This window comes from Trematomus bernacchii, unplaced genomic scaffold (genome assembly GCF_902827165.1).
Source record: "Trematomus bernacchii unplaced genomic scaffold, fTreBer1.1, whole genome shotgun sequence".
Taxonomy (NCBI): Eukaryota; Metazoa; Chordata; class Actinopteri; order Perciformes; family Nototheniidae; genus Trematomus; species Trematomus bernacchii.
The window spans coordinates 402827-426347 of record NW_022987571.1 but is presented as its reverse complement, the minus strand read 5'-3'; the positions used below and the strand labels follow the sequence as shown (position 1 = coordinate 426347).

At 41.4% G+C, this 23521-nt stretch overlaps 1 protein-coding gene across 1 annotated transcript in view; it reads right to left on the bottom strand.

Annotated features, from left to right (window-relative positions):
• Window positions 1–23521, bottom strand: part of LOC117479235 (semaphorin-6D-like) — an 82709-nt gene that overhangs the window by 6411 nt on the left and 52777 nt on the right. The window contains 2 exon segments of the mRNA XM_034126258.1: window positions 9872–9925; window positions 10217–10275. Of these exon segments, the coding sequence (XP_033982149.1) occupies window positions 9872–9925; window positions 10217–10275 (113 nt within the window).

Sequence of the window (23521 nt, the reverse complement as noted above, 5' to 3'; positions counted from 1 at the left end):
ATAACGTGTTTCTTTGATCCTGCTCCAGATTTCAATCCTTGAATGAGCCAAATGTGGATTAGAAAAAAAAGGATAGTCCCTCTTTGAAGGATTTACCAAACCAATATCCTCCATTGCCAAATTGATGTTCTTGTTTATCAGCTTGGGCTGCCCAATATGCACATTTGAAGAGTCCAGTTTAGGATTCAATCTTATGTTTAGATCCCCCCCACAGATTAGGACCCCCTGAGTTTATGCTATAATTAAATGAAATATCTGTTTAAAAATCTGAATTAGGAGGAGCATAATATTTAGTAGAGAAATCAATGAACCACCTAGATTTCCTCTCACTAATATATATCTCCCCTCTGTGTCCTTCTTTTCAAACGTGGGTCCAAAACTAATATTGTTGGAAATGAATATTGCCACCCCCCTCCTGTGGCCAGCCGCATATGATGATGAGTACTGATGTTTAAAGCCTAGTCTTCTTCATTTAGCATGCTCTGTATCCGATTGATGCGTTTCCTGCAAGAAGGCCAACCCAACTTTATCTCTTTTTAGTTCGGTTAATATCTTACTTCTCTTGATAGAATTTACAAGACCATTCACATTGTATGTGGCTATTTTAACAGCTTGCATTCAGAGTCTGATAAGGACAATATCAGTGAAAAATACCAACCCAAGTGTGGCAGCGGGGTCAGTGTATGTTTTGGTCATTGGATTTTCTTTTCACAAATGGATATTCAAAAACAAAAAACGACTGGATATTTAATTTTTGTTTTAAAATTGAAAAACCAAAATTGAAATACAAGGCGTTTTTCTTTATCATGGTCAAAAAGGGATTTACTAAACTTAAAAAACGGGATGATTTTCATTTTCTACTTCTCAAAACAAAAAATAAAATCACTAGAAAGTAGAAACAAAAAAACTACCGGTTTTTCATATTCTGCTACCGGAAGTTACCGTACAAAATAAGAGCGCAGATGAGGACGGTCAATCCGTGTACGCATTTGCGCTTCAGATGCTCCCTCCGCAAGGTGAGGCCCCACGCAGTCTGCGTGATCGGCCTGTAGGGAGGGGCGGCCCTGATACAAATATTTTTTACTACAAGTTCTTAATAAAACTGACACTGTTGGACTCGGTATTAGTTTAACTGCTACCAGAAATGAAATGAAGTAATTTTACTGTGTACTTTGTCAGAGTCCCCTCCATAGTACATAATGCATGTTTTCTGCTATCTTTGATGAGTGATAAAAAGACAATTTTACCATTAGTTCTTAATGAAATTGATACTGTTTGACTTTGTATTAGTTAGCCTAATACTAACAATACATTGAAGTACTTTTACTGTGTATTTTTTGAGAAATCCTCTGACAAAGTCCCCTGCTGAGAACAAAATCAAGCCACTTCTGCTAAGTTTGATGAGGGAATTATTTTTTGTTGCCATTAGTCACTTTGTGAGATTGATCCTGTTGGACTCAGTACTACTGAAATTACCCCTACAAGTATATGAAGTGTTTACTGTGTACTTTTTCAGTAATCCTCTGTCAATGTCCCCTCCTGAGTACACGAATGCATGTTTCTCTGCTATTTTGAATCAGCGTTAAAACACCTTTCTTCCTGAGACTGATATTGTTGGACAGAGTATTTTAAGAGGATGGTAGACATGATATCAGCAATACTTCCAGTCAGTACTCCGGCAGCAGCATTTTTACACCTTGGAAAGTCTTTAGAGACTGGCCTGGATAGCTGGTCACAAATATCCTTCAGCAAAGTGACACACTCTGTCACTCTGGTTGGCCTCTTATGGGGCTGCTGTCTTTTAATATATAATTATTCCTCTGCCGCTAGTTCGTTCCTCGCAGATTCTTCAGTCTCATCAGCCTCATCCTTCCATCAGTCCCAGTCAACGCATCAGCCTCCAGCACACTTCCAGTGTCTGACTCCATATGATATTGTCCTGATGCTGTATACAAGGGTGATGCCCCATGATCACAAAATGATCCCTCTAGAGCAGGGATGTCAAACTCAAATACACAGTGGGCCAAAATAAAAAAATGGGTACTAGTGGAGGGCCGGACTGGTTCAATGTTTATTGCAAAACTTATTGAAATGAACTTATTGCACATATTAAACCTGGAACTAACAAAGCTTAAATTATTGCCTATAACATTAAACATTAAATAATCAGTTGCATTCATTTCTTATGGCTCTACCTGCAGCTTCTCCGGAGTCATTTCTTATGATTACATTTTTCCACAGGCCAACAACAGCTTAAAAAAAACGCGCAACAGCGGTAATTAAAGTTTAAAAGTCTCAAAAATGCTACAACTACTGTCACAAACTGGATGAATGTGAAGTATGTTGTTAAAGGAGGATGAAAGCGTAATCAAGGAGCACTATTGGAGTGACTTTGATGGTTATTGGACTCAGGATTAATTCATTTGGATTCCCGCTGTATGAAGAAATGAAAGGACGGCGCAAGTGGAAACAATTCACAAAGGGATTAAACTGTTTAAAACACATGCTCAAAGTAAACTGGATTTTGCCAATGTGTTTATGTGGATTCAAAAGTCGTAAATAATCTACAAAATGAAGGAGACCGATCTGATCGGAGCAACTGTGACAAATAATCCAACTGAAACCGGCATGGACAATGACTATGTTTTAAAAATGCGCTTATCCAGAAAAGCCTGGTTTGGACACTTTACGGGCAGAAGAAACATTTATATTAAAGAAAGAATTATACATTTCTGTCTTTTTATGCCTATAATAGCTACTAACTTGAATCTTTATTCAAATTAATTAATCAATTATTTTTTATATTTTATTGTAATGTAGGGACAAGGCTTTTAGTGACAATCATGTATTGCGTTGCAATTATATGTAAAGAAAAAAGAAAAAAAGAAAAAAGTCTAAATATGATATTTGGCCTCAAATCATCTGAGGCCTGGCGCCCCCCCTGCGATCTTTGGCGCCCCCCCAAGTGGGGCGCACCCCCCAGGTTGGGAACCACTGCTCTTGAGTGCCAAGGACCTCATGTCTGTCATTAATGTTACATCACCCATTATAACAGTTTTCTTTCCTTTTTTCTCTTCTCTTAACTGAATAGTCCTGTCTTTAAGTATAATACAATGTAAAGTCCTTTTCCTGCACCATTTTAAGGCTTCAAAACAGGCATTTTTACTGTATGAGTTTCGAGAAATGACACAATCAATGGCCCAGAATTGTACTTTATAAACTATGAATCTTGTGGTGCTTGAAGAAATACAGACTGGTTAACCCGGCCAGGATATATATATATATGACTTTTTTGGAGCCCTTTTTTTCAATATTTATTCAAATGTCACTAGTTATTTAAACAAACCACTATCTGAGGATAATACAAGCAACCATAAAACGCCCTTTACTAGAGAGCCATTGAAGCCCATGAAGAATGTATCCTTCCACAAATCTTTTCATCTGCTGTTTTAATAAAGTTGCCACGTGTTTTAAAAAAAAAAAAAAAGTTTTTCGGATTTCATATCGCATAAACACCATATCCCAACGTGCATTGCAGCTAAACAATCCAATCACCGAGCTTAAACCATAGCTGAGGATCTTGGGTAATCAGTTCAGTGGCTGTGTATCTGTTTCCAGTTATTTTATTTTGAAATTCAGTTCCTGACGGACGCCAAAAAAGCCAGAGATTATGGAATTAAACAAATAAATAAAAACAAGGATACTTGTGTGTTATTGTTGAGTAAATAACAGTGTGTTATTTAGAAAAGAATAACAAATTAGAAGGAAAAAAAGATTTAAAAAAATACAGATTTCAGTATTCTGAGGCTCTGAGCCCCATTTATTTTCCTCAATGACGGCAAAAAAAAGTCCGACATTATTAAAAACAATAATCGTGGCTTGATATTGAGTAAGAACCATAGACTGTATATAAAGAACATGTTTTTATGAACCACACAGCTTCCGGTCTTCCAAGACCCGACCGGACAAAAAGACGTGTTGCAGGCACGAAACACACTACCAATAGAAATACATTGCTTTTAAAATCGTTCTGTGTGACATGAAAAAAAGGGGAAAATCGTGTTGGAGAACACGAATCAATAGATTAAATGTCGTGACTATAACACGAAATGCCGTGAGACTTGGTTGGTACATTAGCCCTAAGCTCGCCCAGAGGGAGGTGAATTACAGTACGGTGGAAAAGGAGTGCCTCGCCATACGGTGGGCGGTCAATAAAATAAGACTTCCCACTGTGGGGTCTTCATATTGACCCTGATTAAGCCCTGATGGTGATAGGGCTCTGAGGTAAAGCCTCCCCACCTGACAGGTGTGAGAGGGCCTTCATATCCTACTTCCATGTTATTGTCCATCTGTCGGCTGCATGGCTGAAGATTAATACCCCAACCCTTACAGAATATTCTTAGTTATAGCCTGTACAATGCTTCTTTAGTGTGCAGAACGTGATTATAGTCTTAAGTCTCTCTCTTGTGGGAGCCAGCTCTTCGGCTTCCTCTACTGAAAATAAAAACTCCCCCGTTTATCGGCAAACAGCAGCTTTCAGTTCACTTCCATTCACGCTGAGGCCTTGTGCCTAAAGGCCTCTAGCTTCTCCTTGTAGTTAACATTCCTGCCGGCTCTGTCCCGGATCCCCGGTCTCTTGCTGGTGCGCCAGGTAATCTGCCGGATCCGTTGCAAAAGTGAATCTGGGTGCTTAATGACCGACACCGGGAGCCCCCTCTTTGCCATATCATCAGTCACTTTCTCCGCCGATCTGTATACGACAATTCCCTCCTCATAGAAGACTCTTAACCTGGCCGGGAACGAAGTTTGAAATCTTATCTTCCTCTCCCTCAGGACCGTTTTCGCTTCTGCATACGCCCTTCGTTTTCTAAACACATCAGGCGCGTAGTCATGATCCAGATTTACCCTCCTTTTGAGATGTTGAAATCCTCGCTTTTGCCAGGCTAGTCTCAGCAATTCTTCTTTCGTCCTGTAGCTTGACAGTTTGACTACGATAGACCTCGGCGAGGCTTCCCCGGGCGGCTTCGGCATCAGGGCGCGGTGCGTTCTCTCAACTCGTAGTTCAAATGTAGCCGGGAGGTCCAAACCCTCCCTCAGCAAAGCCTCCACAAAAGTTCCCATCGATGGGGAATTATCCTCCGCCCCCTCTTTAACACCGTGGATTAGGATATTTTCCCGTCTGGATCGACCCTCCAGGTCCGTTAGCTTAGCATCCAGATGCACCTGTAGTTGTAGCAGCTCTGTCACCTGTAGCCGTGTTTCAGTCGCATCAATCCGCCCATCTGCCTCGGCAATTCTAGTGTTAGTCTTGTTTATTTCTTCACAAATCTCTTTCAGCTGCTGACCGTTGTCTTTCCTGAACTCTCTCAATTCTTTCAGTATGAGGCTCATGTCCGCTCTCCCAGATTGGTCTTCCTCGAGGTGCGTTGGAGTGTCGTTGTCCCCCACCACGCTGCTAGCTCCGTCTCCGTCAAATAACTCAGTCTGCGTTCGTTTTTCACCTTTTCCTCTAGGCATTCTCAAGACCAACACTCTTAAGCCAAACTGTAAAATAAATGTTTTATGTATTCCGGTTGTCGTTGGTAACTTTTAGCACCGAATGTCGGGAGCACGTTCTTTAAGCAGCCATCACGTCGCTCACCAAACCGGAAGTGCTAAAAGTATAAAAGCATTCTAAGAAGATTGCTGTAATATAAGCGAGGATTCTCAGCTTTAGAAACATGAAACCTATTTTGATTGTTCAAAATCTTGACACTTGAGCCCAGCAGCAGAATAAACGTAATTAAAACTGCCGTCACAGAAGTGCGCGCAGTGATGAGCGGGCCCTCACGTCCGTGCGCCTGTCGGGGAGGGCGGCCGGTCGTCCCGGCGTCAAGCAGACGCGCGTGAGTCCTCTGAAATGAGCCGTTTGTCATTTGTCTCATTTTCGCATCCCAGACTCCCAGGTCCTCCGGCAGCGATCCGGAAACGGATGTCGGCGCGCCGTCTCGAAGGAAAACAAATTTCCCTAAAGGCTCGTCGAGGATCGATTATCGAGGAGGCTGTCTGGAGGAGCCGTAACCGAGGATACACTGATTTAGAGGAGAGAGGAGTCTCTCTGGAGGAGCTATAACCGAGGGTACACTGATGTATTCTCCGGAGTCGATTTCAGCCAACAGTGATGTTTAAAAGAGGCGTGACGCATGGCTGGACTTACAGTATGTCAACGAAGCACAGCTCTGCAAACACGTTTAGATTAATGACGGCTATATTTATTGACTGAACATGCTCATTTTCTACGGTAATGTGTCTGACCCTCCACCGATGCTGTATACTAAGTCTGGCGTTGAAAAACTAAAATTTGAAATTTAAAGGGGACCTATCATGCAAAATGCACTTTTGTACGTCTCATGAATATGTGTCCCCGGTGTTCCAGGGAACTCACCAAGTGTCAACCCTCTCTCTTTTCCTCCATACCCAAATCTCTAAAAACGGGGCTGCAACGGATCTGATACAGACTGATACAGATTTGAACATTTCTCTGACGTCAGGACGGAGGAGCTGACCTATCAGGGGAATGAGAGGTTGCCGTGGCATGGTAACAGCATGGTAACACAACGCTCGTAACTCGGCCCCCTCCTTTGCAGGGGGGCGTGGTCAGCTGCAGCGCATGCAAAGACAGGGTGGAGGAGAGCAAAATAGAGTGAAATGAGGCATGGCTAAAATGCATGATCTGTTTGGTATTTTGAAAAAGAAAACGTATAAATATACCTTATATAGGTATGGCCCTACAATATATTATTCAAATATAGCATGATAGGTCCACTTTAAGTTCATATTTCACTGTTTTTAACATTATGCAAGTAGGCGGAGCTTAGGGGTTCAAGGAGATAATATGTAGAGCAGGTCCACCCGAATAAGTGTGCAGAATTTCAGGTAATTCAGAGTTACGGTGCCTTTGTAAATGTTTAAAAAAATGGAAATGTAGTAGTTTGGATTCATTTGTGACATGTAAATCGTCTTCAGCTGTGAGTGTTTGTGTGTGCTCAGGATGAGTTTTGCTTGTTCTAGCTGTATCGCCAAGCCTGTCTGCTCCTGCAGCAGCCCGCAGCAGTGTCTGTGTGTGTGCGAGCAGCAACGAGCCTGTCAGCTTCTCGACCAATCAGAGCACACTGGGCTCACAGGGAGGGGGGGCAGGAGCTCGAACAAGCCGTTTAGGACAGAGAGTGAATACCGGTGAATACACATACTTTACAGAGATGCTGTATGAGAAACCAATGTGAGTTTGGAAAATTGCACAGTATAAATCTATTTTAGTATACCTGAACAATGGAATTATGATCAGTAGAAATGGCCATGACATGAGACCTTTAAAATGCATGAAAAACGCACATTTTTCAAAATGGCCGACTTTCTGGGGGGCGTGGCTAATGGAAGGCAATTTGAAATATGTCCGCAATCATAAGAGCAATGTGTATACAGCGTTTCGTGAATATCGGAAAAACTATATGCGAGTAGTTTGGAGTAATTTGTGACATGTAAATCGTCAAAAATGGTGTATTCGCTGTTAGCTTACGACCTCCACGATTGAGCTATCAAAATTTGGCTTCACAATTTAGCATCATATTGGATAGGGGCTGAACTTGTCCTGGATTGGAATTATTTCGATAATACCCCTAGGAGGAGTTCGCAAAAATGTCATTAAAATGCAGGAAAAACGCACATTTTTCAAAATGGCCGACTTTGTCGGGGGCGGGGCTAATGGAAGCTAATTAGAAATATGTCCGCAATTCCATGAGGAATGTCTGTGCCAAAATTCGTGAAGTTCTGAGAAACTATATGTGACTACCACACAATAGGGGGCGCTAGTGAGCAGTTTTTTTGAAAAATTACGTTTTTTTTTTACATTCTTCGAAAAGGTTGTGGGCTGTGACGAGTCATAGGCGGAGTTTGACATTTACGCTTGGGGGGGCAAACCTTTTTTACTGACGTCAGTACACAGTCCCAACTATTGCGTGGGGTGCTACGGATACAGTAGCAATAAAGCCAGCGCTCACCGCACTGAGTATGACTTTTCCATGCCCGCCGTACACACACACTCTCCCCCCAACAGCATTACATAACTGTAAAACTTATCATAACTGTGCACATCTTATACTTATTTGATAACTACTATATCCCTTGGTTACTTGAACACGCTACAATATTATTAACCAGTGTCCTACCTTATTAAAATATTGATATACGAAATATTTGTATTGGAACAGTTTTCGACGTAGTAATGCTGTAACATATTTCAGCCACTAGGTGGGGCAATGCCCCCCCTGACCCCCCGCAAAATCCGCCTATGTGTGACGTGTGTCCCAAGTTTTGCATCCGAAGCTCATTTTATGCTATCGCAATTTAAAAAAAATGTATAGGCCACGCCCACATTCTGCAGAGTACTTTTCCCACAATAGTTAATCAGAACTCAGATATATTTGCGTTCACACCAAAAAGCCCCCTGAACTAAATTAGTTCATCAGAACCATTTTTACCCCCTTTTCAGTCCCTGCTAGAGAGCAGGGACTTTCGTGGGAGAAAAAAGTTCCTATGTCTGATTGGCTGGGCATTCCGCCCAGCCAATCAGAAAAACCACGCCCCGTAAAACTCCCAAAAAGTGTTGTGAAGCCGCCATTTTATTATCCTCGCATTAGCATTATTAGCATTAGCATTAGCCCAGCGCACAAACGCAGAGAGACTAACTTATGGCAACACAAAAGAAAACATGGGAGCGGTGGAGATGAGGAGGTGTCGGCGTTCTGGCGGTTTACTCGGGACTTCCGGCCGGGGACTTCGAGTGGTAGTATACACCGTGAAGTTGTTTGCGGCCTGCCATTAAACTCAAAGCAGCAGAAGAAGAAGAAGTGACGTCAGCAGCTTCATTTGCCTAATCCACCCCCAGGAACTCATTGCGGTGTGAACGCGATCTGCTTTAGTTCATCAGAACTAAAAGAGTTCTCATGAACTGAGTTCTCATGAACTATTGTGGGAAAAGAACTTGGTGTGAACGCCCCTATAGAGTACTGTAAAACACCACTATACACACATACAGACATAGACAGCGAGCAGCTGGTGAACATATAGGGCGCTGAGCAGTGGTGGGAAGTAACTAAGTACATTTAATCAAACATTATATTCTCCACTACATTTCAGAGGCCAATATTGTACTTTTACTCCACTACACTTATTTAACACTCACAGTCAGTTTACAGTTTGTATATGTAATAACACCTGATATGCTGAAATGCAATACTGTACTCCAAACAGTATTTCAAGTATCTGAATTTGGCAACACTAAATTGCTCTTTAATTTATAAAAACTGGAAGAAATGACAACTATAATAATCCATTTTGCATAACGAGTACTTTAACGTTTGATAATTAAATAACTTCTTCTGAACTTTATATAGTTCTGAAATGGGCCACTGCGCATAACGATTACTTGTACCTTTTGTACCTAAAGTACATTTTGATTTGAATACTTTTGTACTTTTACATAAGTCACATTTTTAAATCAGGTTTTTACTTTAAGTTGAGTATTTAAAGACCATAGTATTTGTACTTTGTAAAGGATCTGAGTACTTTTCTACCTCCGGCACTGAGTAAGACCATGCTGCGCTGTTTTTACTTCTTATGTAGATTCTATTAAATCTGTGGATTCGTTTTTCTTGTACGTTGCTGTTTTTACTTTCAGATGTCTTATTTATCTTACAGGTTCATGTTGGCCTTCAGTCATGTTAAGTTACTGCCGATAATCAAACAGCATTCCCAGTAGTAGTGCTGTCCCGTCACCTCCACCACTCTTTCTTTCCTACGACTCTGCTCATGAAATTGAAGAAAAGGTTTTTACCATAGGCTGAGTCGGCCGCAGACTCCTGGTTCCGTACAGTTGCCAACACATTAACTGCACAGACAAAAACAACACAGCAGTCAAATGATGTAGCAAAAAGTACATTTATGTCTATCAAATTCTTCCAATCTTATTTACTGTCAGGTTTATATCCCAAAGTATTGCTGCACTTTAGTAATTGACTGACTTTACAGTGTGAAACTCTCATATTACAACTGATATTGTCAGACGTTGCAGGTCTCCCTTGAAAAAGAGATCTATGATCTCAATGGGACCAATCTGGTTAAATAAAGGTTTGAAATGAAATGAAATTAGTCCTGTGGCTGTAGAATGAGTTTATCTCACCATGACAGCTGTCCTGATGAAACAAGTGGTCACCTTCAATATCCTGTTCAAACCCGGCCCTGCACAGAGACACACAGAGAAAGAGAAAGGAGAAAGAAAGAGAGGAATTAATAAAAACATGAGGCCTAATTTCAGAACATTTCCAAATTCTGAAGTGCTTTCTTGTCACATTTTAGGATAGAGTTTAGATTGTGTTTGGTATTATAGAAAAATCTTTGTAATAATGTATAAATGTGACAACAAAATGTGTTCTTAAATTCCAGAAGACAAGAAATTCTACACTAAAACTCATCTCAATTGTGGACAATGGGACTGATTTACTGGCATGTATATTAATACGGTAGTAACCGGCGTAACTGTTTCCCATATGTAAGCTGTATGCAAACTTTAACAGTGAAGATAAATAAAGCTCCCTCATCTGAAGCAGTGACACATTAATCATCTCAAAGCATTTCATTACAATGGATATCAGTGCAGCAGGCCTAACATCTTTCTTACTTTTTTAAGGACAGTATTATTATAGATATTTTTCCAGAGGGGATGGTGTGTGTTGGGGAATAATTTGCTTAGGTATTTAACCTTTGACACAGTTAATCATTTTCACCTCTTTTTCTCCTTTCCAATGGCATAGGTCTACGGCCTCGGGTATTTCTGCTATCTCTCTTAAGGAGGGCAGCTTGGGATCATTGTTGATGCCAGTTTATGAGCACAAGCTGCCATGAGGTAGTTTATTGTTCAGAGACACCTAGAGGCCTTTCTTTTCTGGAACGTAGGTTCCCTGGCTCACATTATTTTCTATGGACGACAGCTCTAGTTATATTCAGGGTCCATTTTGTCTCGCTGATGAAGAATGTTGATTATTACACTCTGAACTAGTTAAAACCTCGAACTGCAGAAGAGATCTTCAGAATTGGTTTGGCAGCAGCTGTCACCTCGTGGTACAGCACATGTCTTGTCAAATTCTCCGGCCGTAACTTCTTAATAAACCTTCAGTGTTTGCCATCAATTTCCAGCTCTCCCTGTGTCTCTCTGAGTTTTGTCTCCATTGCTCCAGAAGTTTTCATCACAGTGTGCAGGTCGACAGATTTTTTGAACGGGGCACCATGCTGATGTCGGTTCCTCTGCAAGGGTTTTGAGGAGAAAGGCAGAGATTCCATCTGGCCCTGGGGCCTTCTTAGATTAGGTATGCTTAACAAGTGATTGGACCTTAGGTGGGTCAGTCAACAGCTTTGCGTCCGGGTTAGTAGCAGGGATGGACTCTTAAACATCTGTCCATTCAGAAGGGAAGTCCTCAATTTAAAAAAAAGTCATTAATTTGTGCTTTTTGCATGGGTCATCAGGGTTAATGATATTATTAGACTATTAGACTTTAGCTAATGTCCCAGAATTTTTTTGAGTTCATTGTAGAACATTTCTGCTCAATAAATTCCTTTAGCTTCTTTTAAACAATTTTTAGTGGCATTTTATCCCCGTTTTTAAAAGCCCCTTGTTGCTGTGGGGAGACGGGTTAGGTTCCAGAGGAGTGGTTATGAGTCCCCCAGGCTGTGGCAGGCACACAACATGCGATCCTCCAGGACTGCATACAGAACCTCCTCACTGTATGTGTTGCCCTCTGCTGTTCTTCATTTCCACATTTCTAATGTAAGCTGTAAAACCTTTTTCTCTCAAATTTTCCATCCTTCCTCTACCTGCATGCCTATATCTCTTCATCTTTCCCGGGAGGCAATGTTGCATTATTCTGCAGTGCTTTTCCACACTACGTTTGTATTTTAGAGACTACATTTTAGTTTGATGCTTCCGAAAACCCCTAATATGGCTGGCCTGGATAAATATGTGCTGAATCTACTTGTGGACAAAGAAATAGAAAGAGAGCTGAATGGACCTTTCTGTTCAAACAACACAGCAGAATGTCAGAGATATAACAGGTCAATCAAGTGAGCAGAACGCTGTGATGTAGAACAGAGAAGCGTTCAGATCAGTGCATACTCTTAATGAGTTTAACCGGCTAGCGAGGGTAGAACATTACACAATCCCACACCGCTGCATTCAATGGCTTTATATTTATTTTGGTAAGTCATCAACTTGGATCTCTCAAAATAGTCAGTGTGACACAGATTATGAGTGCACTGCCGTGTTGTTGTCACAATAACAGCTAACAACAGTCGTCAAATGACTAACAGTTCAATGTTTTGCTCCGTATTTGTGTGCTTGCGGACTGTATTGTGTGAGGCTTTGATGCTAAAAGAAGCAGATCAAGACGAGGGGCTGTGATGTGATCTTCAGTGACGCCAATAGACCATAATCACCAAACTTGTCTAACTTTCCTCCACAAACTCTCCTATCAGCCTCTGGGATTCAACAAACAGCAGTGTTCAGATACATTATGAATAGGGGTGTAACAGTATCCGTATTCGTCCCGTACCGTCATGGTTCGGACGTCACGGTTCGGTGCATGCAGTCACACGACGAATACGCCTTTTTTTTAAGAGTGGGAAAAAAGTCTGTCATTCAGTGCAGTATCCACTACACTATATATAATCTAGGGGGCGGTATTGCGCCTAAAAGCTGTTTGCCAGCCGCCCTTAAACAACAAATGAAGAAGAAGAAGAAAACACAACAAAACGAACAAAATACAAGAACAAGAAAAGTTAGTATTGCGAGTTCAGATAACACACAGGAGCTAGAAGACCTGACCTACCTGCTTCTTTTAAATCAGCTGTGTGGGAACATTTCGGGTTCCCTGTGGACTACAATAACGAGGGAGTGCGAGTGGTGGATCGGACGAGGACGGTGTGCCGCCGACAGCGGTGCGGTATGCTAATGGTAACACAAGCCAAACATGCTAAATCCTATCAGAAGGCATCATCCAGATTTGGCAATCACCGGAGCCCGGCAAAAGACAACAGCAGTTCAACAGCTTCTATTTCGTATAGCCTTCGCCCTCTAAGGCTATCGCTATTGGGTAATCCCCTGCGCACCCGCGCAGCACTGAAAACACTTGTAGTCCACGCCCACCTGCGAGGTGGGCCCCACCTTCGGACTCACTTCCACTTTCATATTTCTCTTTTTGAGAAGAGCAATATGAATATGTTAGTGGCTGACCCAGCCCCATGGTCTGTCACAGTAGTGCGGGAAAGAGAAGTGCACTGTTTTGCCTGGCTGGACCTGTAATTTACAGGAAAGGAGTGCGCGATACTAAGAGGAGAGAGAGAGCTGTGGCTGATGGGCCATTAGGTGTGTAAACCAGCGACGTGCAGTCAGGGGAGGCAGAGCCTCACCTGTCATACTCCAATGTAACGGAAAAACAACTAAAGAAAAACTAAATAGTAATAATAATAAAATGTCTCCACTGATCTGTGTTGTAAGTGTGATTTATGTATGATTCCAATCGCTTTTTATAGTCAAAATCAGCTAATTTGCCGAGCTCCGCTACAACTACAGGGAGCGATGAGAAGTGAGGCAGGGACGTGCTCTGCCTCACGTAAGCCCACAGTAACTGGCTGGAGCACGGACACTAATTTAGCGCGGGCACTTATTTTGTGAGCGCGCTCAAGCCAGTTACTGTGGGGTAAGGTGAGGCACAGATGAGCTCTGCCTCACCTCAGAATGCGTCACCCCACAGAAACTGGCTGGAAAGCGGGCCCTAAGCGCATGCCTGTTCCCATCTCACTGTATGTCACCAATGTAATGTTTGTAGATCTCTTTATTACATTTATCCTCGCCATCCATAGTCTCTAAATAACTTATTTCACATAGATATGATATTTAGGCTCGCTGGTCTCATCATACAACGGCAATGAAAAAAGCACCAGGAGAGGCAGCCATAACCTCTGCCGCACTGAAGGGGGCGCACGTGAGCCCACAGGTTCTTGTTGCTACTGTTATTCTACGCAGAGACGGTAGACACAAACAACAAACTAGACTTTTGAAACTACAGGAAGATAAGGAGGACTTTTACAAAAAAGTAATAGAGATTGTTGTCCAGAAGGATAGCATGGACTTCATCTTCAAGTCAAGGTAAGACCACAATTGTAATGAAAATGGGATATTACTAAGAAAGAACAATCCAATATTTAGATTTTGGGTATCCTTTTGTTGAACGGTCTGTTTAAAATGAATCGAAGCATCAGACTAAAAAAGCTTTTGAAAATAACCAAATATTTCGATTAAGGTCAAAATATAATATTTGTAAATCTGACTCTGAAAGAGTCAGTGCCTCACCAGCCATGAACCTCACCACACGTCATTGGTGTAAACACACAGCATTCAGACTGAAAAACGGTAAAAACGGACTATTTTTCTTAGCGGATGCATGTCAATTTAAATCAATACATACAACTATTTTTTAAATCAATAAAAACATTTTCTAAATCCATAAAAGCATTTCAATTAATATTGGGAGTCATGTCGTTACTTTGTTGAGAATGTGGCCATGTAATAAGCGGGATAATTTGCAGCGACTTGGTCATTGTGGGGAAAAATAACACCCAGGGATCCTGATCTGCCTGACAAGGCTCCATTAAAATATAAATATTTTTAGTGAATTACTGAGTTTAGGCACGTTAAGAACGTTTTAATGAAGTTGAATACAGAATATTCATATTTGTCAGTGATTTCATGTCAATTCGGCGAACATAAACATAAATAATCGTGGTGAAGATGATGATTAAATTAGGATTAAAAATCGAGAGCCGGCTGCATTTCCTCTCGTTCGTTTTTTCGACTAAACAACATTATTTTGTTAAATAACAACATGGTGATATTTTGTAAATGATTACATGTCTCTTATTTAGCACAGACTATTATCCTATCCGTGACATATGGATCTTAACAAAGATCCGCTATACCAGGGGTCGGCAACCTTTTTGATATGAAGTGCCATTAAAAAAATTAATTGTTATCAGCGTGCCAACGATCGAGAATTATCAAGGGGGGGGGGGGGGGCTTGAGGAGCTTGACGCTCGTGAACTATCAACAGGAGGGCGGGGGGGCCTCGCTGCGGGGAAGCAGTGTGTGGACCTGTCAGCGCAACTTACATGATGCCGAATTTAACAAACACATTTAAATAATTGGTTTAAACCGCATAATAATAAGGACGATCGTCCGTTCTGTGATTCTCCAGAACACACATGTTATGATATTAGGGTCATGCAGAGTGAGATGAGATCGCTGTCCCTTTAAGAGAGAGAGAGAGTGAGCGAGCGTGTGTATGTTTCTGGAAGTGAAACGAGGCAGCAGAAAAACAGAGGTCTGTGATGTATTTTGTGAAACAGAAGAACAGCTAAATAAATGCAACGGCCTCCCAAGTAGAGCTCGCCTCTCTCCAGTCATTTAAGCTAAAGTGGGTTATTGAACCTGAAGCTTGTTGCTTCTGCCCTCCTCGACTACGGTCTGGGAGCCGACAGGAAAGTTCAACACACAGATGGCCAGTCCGCCCCTTTGGAGCATATTATTTCAATGAGAGATGAGCAGATCGCCACTGGGCTTTCAACTAAAGACACAGCCACGCAAAAACTGCGGCATTTGTACAGCTCCTTATGGGTACTGCAATTTGTGAAGTGCTTTCCTCTGTGGTGAAACGATCAGCACTGCACCACGGAGGAAAGCGGCAGAAAGTCACCTGGAGTTAAACAGAGCGGGGCTGCACTGCGTGCATGGCTTCCTTCTGCAGGTAACGGGGAGACGCGCTCTGGCAGCGGTCTCGTTCAGGATCCGAAAATACAATTTAAATATTTTGCACACTTATTCCACTTATTCCTAGTGTGCCACTGGTTACGGTGCCGCATGCCAATGCTGGCCAGGTCACGTTGTGTCGTTGCGATGTGGACGTAAGCAGCAAAGGAAAAGGTGCTGTCGACAGACATGCTAACACAGATAAGCACAAAAGCAACGATCAAAGCGCAGGTGCCTCTTCACTTTTAACGTTTTTCCGTGAAGCTTCATCGCCTCAAGATGACAAAATCTCCGCTGCAGAACTTTGTAAAGTTTATCATGCCGTCAAGCATCACCAGTCATACAGGAGTGTAGACTGTGGAATAAAAGTTGATCGCACAATCTACAACGACTCATCAATAGCAAAAGGGATGACCTGTGGAAAAACAAAAGCCAAAGCTTTGTGCGAAAATGTCCTAGCACCCTACTCTGTCCAGACGCATGTGGATTATATAAAAGAAAATGAACTGCATTATTCAGTGGCAAGTGATGCATCAAACAAAGGTACGATCAAGTGTTTCCCCATTGTACTGAGATATTTTCACTTTGAGGAGGGCGTGCAACATGCACTGTTGGATTTTTACAGTGATAGCAACGAAAAGTCAGAAGCTATAACAAATCAGTTGCTATCTAAACTGGAGATGTCTGGACTAGATGTGAAAAAAATGTCAGCATATGCAGCAGACAACGCCATCGTTAACTATGGAAAACACAACAGTGTTTATCAGAAACTGAAACTGGCTCAAAAAGACGTGCTCGCTGCAAACTGTTTAGCCCATATTCTGCACAATGCAACAAGATATGCAGCAAGCAACTTGGATATTGACATTGCAAATGTTGTGCTTATTTGTATAGCCATTTTAGCATCTCAGCTAGCAGAACGGCGCAGTTGAAGGAATTCTGCGAGTTTGTGGAAGTGGAGGAATGCAATCTGCTGCGGCACGTTGTCACGAGATGGTTGTCTCTGCTGCCATCTATTGACAGAATCCTGAAGTGTTGGAGACCCCTGACCAGCTACTTTCAGAGTCTAGGTGAGGAGGAATGCTCCAAGATTTTGTGGAAATGCTTTGGAGAGGATGGCAACGAAGTATCTGAGATGTATTTTCTCTTCCTCAGTCACATTCTGAAAGTGTTTTCAGACTGCATTGAAGCACTTGAGGCCAAATCATTCAGCATAACCTCTGTGTTTAAGGTAATGACTGAACTGAAAGGGAAACTTGAGAGAAGGTTAAAGGACACATTTTTTGGCTTTGCTGTGAACAACAAACTCAAGCAGCTAACCCCTGATCTGGCAAAGAAATGTGAGGCTGATTTTCTTGTTTTCTATGAAAGAGCCAAGAAATACGTGAGTGAAAGGTATGACTTCTCTGAGAACAGCTTTCATAGTAAAGTGTCAAAGCTTGGCCTCACAACTGCACAACACAAGTGTCCCAGTGATGCAGTCCAAGCCTGCAGCCTGAAAGACATTGACATGGATGGACTCTATGAGGAATATGGCATGGTGGAAGCTATTCTCAGCTCTTCAGAAATGGAAGGATGCCACAGTGAGGAGCGGTATCTCAAACTGTTTTCCAAAGCAGAAGTCCCACTTGTGAATCTGAGGAAGGTCAGCGCCTACATCTTCTCCATCCCATGTAGCAATGCCCATACAGAACGTGTGTTCTCAATGATGACCTCAGCATGGAGAAATTAGAGAAATCGTCTGGATGTGGACAGTGTCAAGGCAGAGCTGCAAATTTGTGTCAACTTCACATTTGAGTGCACAGACATGTACCAGAGACTCCTTACAAACAAAAAACTCTTGGAAGCAGCCAGGAAAGGACAAAAGTATCGAAAATAGACATTCAACTTGTGGTTAGTACACTAGTCTTATTGTGTTTTGAGTGTGAAGGATTCAGTGAAGCCAGGATAAAAACTAAAAGATAATCCCAAAGTGTCCTCCTTTTTGGTGTTATGGAAATGGCCACCCTAGTAGTACCAGACATACTGTACATCCAGTTTACTGTATCGAAGTTGATTTCACATGAGCTCCAGTGTGGAACCCCACTGCACTCCCTGGTGGATCAATGATCCATTGCAGCTGGCTTCACAATAATTACATTTATTTATCACGGGGGCGGTCTCAAGTCAGACTGGGGGCAGTCTCTTGATCACGGGCCATTCACGGGCCGACCACGACCCTCGCGTTTCAAACTGTCCTAAATTAGCTGCTACATCTGTACATCCATGAGAAATCCCATTGCTTTTTTGTCGAGGGAACCCGAGCGCAGCTTACTTCCGGGTTTTAGGACGCGTCACTGCACCACTTGCACCACCTCACAGCGGGCGGAACTTGTCATAAAGTCCGCGAAAATAAAGCCCACCCATTTAGAGGGAGGATATGATTGGTCAATTGTACTGTCATTTGACATTACTCTCTCATTGAGTTACTATAGCTGGCCCTCTGTGAATGTACAGAGGGACCAACAAGCTCTCCCGTCTTCACAGTACTCGCAGAGACGGCATTTAACCCTTCACATTCCAACATAAACTGAACAGGCAGATTCGAAGGATTTATTTCTTTGGAAATGTTATTTTAAATACAATTAAATCAAGTTATTTTGGTAAAACTAATGAAAAATGTAACAAAAAAATATATTAAAAAAAATATTTAAAAAAAAATGTTTTTATTTGTATTTATTCAAATATAATTTTTTAGAATATCTTAGGCCCTCCCAGAGGGCCTAGAGGGCCCTGACGGCTCGCCACTGCTCCTGGTGAAATGGTTATGTACATTTGTGTGTCATCCGCATAGCTATGGTAACTTATTTTGTTGTTTTTCATTATCTGAGCCAGTGGTAGCATGTAGATGTTAAAGAGAAGAGGCCCCAAGATGGAGCCTTGAGGAACCCCACATGTCATATTTGTCAACTCAGATTTGTATTTACCTATAGAAACAAAGTTGTTTCTGTCCTTTAAGTAGGATTCAAACCAATTTAGAACTGTTGATGAAAGTCCCACCCGGTTTTTCAGTCGGTCTAGTAATATGTTGTGGTCAACAGTGCTGTGATGCAGCCTGTTCTCTGGGTACAGTCTTGTGAAATTAGCTGATGCTGCCTGATGGAACCAACACTTTGCTCCTATTTAAAACAAGTTTCCACGACATTTTAAATAACTTTTACCCAGGATTCAAACACCTTTCCTGGCTTGTAAATTGCTGTGATGCAGCCTGTTCTCTGGGTACAGTCTTGTGAAATTAGCTGATGCTGCCTGATGGAACCAACACTTTGCTCCTATTTAAAACAGTTTCCCCCGCATTTTAAACCTTTTTCCTGGCTCCGAAAGTGAGGTATTGAAGCCTGCTTCATGTCCAATTGATGGACTTTTTTTTGCATTGAAAAGGTCCCCGTATTGTACAATCCAGGGACCGTTTCAATGCAAAATAAAGTCCATCAATGCTTTTTTCTCTTTTCTTGTGTTACGAAGAAAATACTTACTTTTAGATACACTTTGATGTATGTAACACTTAACAACTGGTAGAATATGAAGTACTTTGTAAGGAATTGGGTTTCTTTTAATGGCCGTTTTTTTTTTTTAACACTTATAAACACTTATAAACAATGTAGGTTTTTTTTTTAACACTTATAAACACTTATAAACAATGTAGGTTTTCTTTTTCTGATAACCTTACATATTTTTGTTATTTTCTGCTACCAAGATACTTTTTTGATACACTTTTATGTAGGAACATTTTACAACTGGTAGATTGTCAATTACTTTGTAACAAATGTATTTTCTTAAAGACTGTGACTCAAAAAGGCAAGTTTGTGATTTTACCAAGTTGTAAAGTTTTGCAAGTGTAACTATAAGTATCTTTGTAGGAGGAAAAAGCAAAAAAAAGCAGAAATAGTTTCAGTTATTTCCAGAAAACTGCGTTGTACACCGAAACAGTGTTAAAATCTCAAAAACGTCCCTTTCAAAGTCACATTCTTAAAGAAAATCTGTTCAGAAAAAGTACTTAACTTTCTACCAGTTGTAAAGTTGTCATACATAAAACTGTATCCAAAAGTAAGAGAAAGTCAATGAGAGAAAAAAGCTAAATCTGCCTAGTGTCAGTAAAAAAAAGTGTAAAAATCACAAACTTGCCTTTTAGAGTCACAGTCTTAAAGAAAATACATTTGTTACAAAGTAATTGACAATCTACCAGTCAATTTGGAATCAGAGGTGTTAAACCACTGACACTTCACAGTTTTATTACACTCATATGGCCCCTCCTGTGACCTTTGTCTCTACTTTTTCACAGCGGCAGGTTTGTATTGTTCCCAGCCTTCGTCCCCTCATGGAGAATATTCATATTTGTATGCTATATTTCCAGGGACGGTGCTGCGCCATTACGCATGGCGCAATAGGCATGGGTTATTATTTGAGTAGGTGTGTCTGTGCTTCTGGTACCGGGCGGACCCAGTGGGGCGCAGACTACATCTTGCTTCGCCCTTAACCCAATAGCGATAGCCTTAGAGGGCGAAGCCTATACGAAATAGAACTGAAGTTACCTACTGTAACTCCAGCTTCTATGAGTATAGGCGTAGCCCTCTAAGTTCTGGGCCCCACTGGCTCCATGAATAGCTGAAGAAAAGCTGTTTGTGTGGGAGCAGATTGTCGGGCCTCCTTCCTATTTATACAGGAAGTGAGTCTCGCAAGTGGGCGTGGACTACAAGTGTTTTCAGTGCTGTGCGGGTGCGCAGGGGATTACCCAATAGCGATAGCCTTACGGCCCGTCCACACGGGCCGTAAGTGAATGGGCAGAAGCGTTGAAGCTTCAACGCTTCTGCCCATTCACTTTGAATGGGGTGACGTCACGCTTTGCCGAACTGCATTGTGGTTCCGTCGCTTCACTTTGCTCGCGTTGCTCGCTTCAAAAGTTGAGCAATGTTCAACTTTTTAAGCTTCGACGGAAGCGTCAGCCAATCAAATCATATGCCAGTACAAGATCTAGCCAATCAAACCGCGTGCTTGTGTGTCCGGGGTGGGAGATTCATGTGATTGGTTGTTGGTCGAGCTTCAGACACGCCCGCTGGCAAGCTTCAACGCACACCGCCGTGTGGACGCTGCGTTAGAGGGCTACGCCTATACTCATAGAAGCTGGAGTTACAGTAGGTAACTTCATTTATCCCCGCTGTTTTTAAGAAGCCAATAGACATGAAAGCCGAGAGACCAAAATAAATAACGGAAGCTATTGGCATATGTTTTTCAACGGCTATGCTGCGCCCTTATGCAATAGTAGAGGACCCCGGCTTTTATTGATTGTGATTGAAAGTGATTGAAACACTATCTTATTATTCATTTTGTAATATTTTCAAGACATTCTTTTTAGTTTTACAGCTTATTGACCCTTTTTGTTTGACATCAGCCATTATAGATAATACGGCCATCTGAGTGTGTGTGGTACTGTTTGTGGTTTGTTTTTAATTGTGTAATAAAGTTAATCATTCAAAATGTTAGAGTTGCTTATTTTTAAACTGAAACTTGCACTACTATTCAAAATGAATAAAAAACAAACCTGGAATTACCCGTACCGAACCGTGACCCCCAAACCGAGGTAAATACTGAACCGTGAATTCTGTGAACCGTTACACCCCTAATTATGAAACATCATGATATTTATTAAAAGCAGTGATGTCTGCTGATGTAACTCTGAGACTGTCATTGGTCAGTGTGGTTGATTTAGCTTGGATTGAGGTCATCTTTGTCTTGTCCTTTCAATTCTTCCTTCACTCCTCGCCTTAATGATGCTTTCACATATAAATGCTTTTTTTCCCCCTCTGTCCAATTAGTGGACAGGTCAAGCTTAATTGTACCAAACTGAGAGGTGCTTATGAAAAACTGTTTCACTTTGTCGTTATGGGGTTGTGTAAAATGATGAAGGGGGAACATTGATAAGGCTGCAACATTACACCAAAATATGAAATACCTCTTCCCTGTCATTTATATTTCCTCCAACATATTTCTTAAAGCAATAAGTGGTAATTAAATGTATTTTGTGGAAAACAGTTTTTTTTTATTAAACATAATTTGATTATTAAAAGACAGAGAATAATAATAAGTAAATAAAGACAATAAAGCAAGAAATCTGCCAGCTTTAAAGTGGGAATCCAGACTAAATGAAAGGAGACAGACACTAAGGATCCAGATCTCTGTCCTAATCTCTTCTCCTCTGTTTATCATCATACTTGTTTAACTTCCGCTCTTAACTCCATCTACATCAATAGTTTAGGTGAAAATGTCGATGGAGCAACCTTACATTTTTATGCGGACGACACCGTGATGTACTGTGCACGTCCCTCCATTAAGGAGGCTGTTGTTGAATTGCAAGCTGCTTTTAACATTATTCAGACTCAGCTCTCTGAACTAAAGCTTCTTTTAAATGTTGATAAAACCAAGGTAATGCTCTTTTCAAAAGCTAAAAAGACACCAGAGCCTGTTTTAGATATTGTAACTACACAAGGAATAAAACTTGAAGTGGTTGCCTGTTACAAATACCTTGGTATCTGGCTTGATGATTGTCTCACTTTTAAACGTCATGTCAATAACCTGCTTAAAAAACTGAGGGTTAGACTAGGTTTCTTCTACAGGAACAAGTCCTGTTTCTCGCTCGAGGCCAGAAAAAGGCTAGTCTCTGTGACCTTTTTACCTGTGCTGGACTATGGTGATCTGATTTATATGAATGCACCTGCCAATTGCCTGGTCAAGTTAGATGCTGCGTATCACAGTGCACTGAGATTTGTGACAAACTGTAAAGCATTAACCCATCACTGTACCCTGTATGCAAGGGACTGGTCTGCCTTCACTAACTGTACGGAGGCTCAGTCACTGGTACATTTTTATATATAAAGCCATGTTAGGGAAACTTCCATCCTACATCTGCTCCCTGATCTCACGGCGAATTGTAAGTGGCTACTGCCTGAGATCGAATGCTGTGGTTTTATTAAATGTGCCAACTGCTAGGACTGTCTTAGGGAAAGATAGCATTTAGATGCGCAGCTCCACTGTCCTGGAATAGTCTGCAATTGAAATGGAAACTGAGCAATCTGGTGCCACTAAATGTTTTTAAAGCTCGGTTGGATGCTACTGAATCGGAAGCTGTTGGTACGTGTTCATGTGGATAGTTATGTAAACTGTAATCCCTGTAATGATACTGTATGATGTTCTTTTGTTGCTCTGTTTATGTTTTTAATGTTTCATGTGGAACCTACTTGAGCAGGTCTCCCTTGAAAAAGAGATCAATGATCTCAATGGGATACAACCTGGATAAATAAAGGTTTGAAATGAAATGAACTCTCTGACACAGATATCTCTATCTGAACTTTCTCATTTTCACTGTGCTTCGTCTTTCCTTTCCACCTCTTGCATCACATCCTCCTCCCTCTCTGTTTACTTCCCAGTCTCTTTTCATCTCCACTGCTTCATCTTGACTATTTTTAATGTCCTTGCAGCTCCGGCTCTCTGCTCCATTTGCACTTTGCTTTTTTTTCTATACAAATGCCCTTTTTATGCCATATTTAGTGCTGCAGTAGCTTTAGAAATGATTGTTTCCTGCGGGTGATTTTATCATCT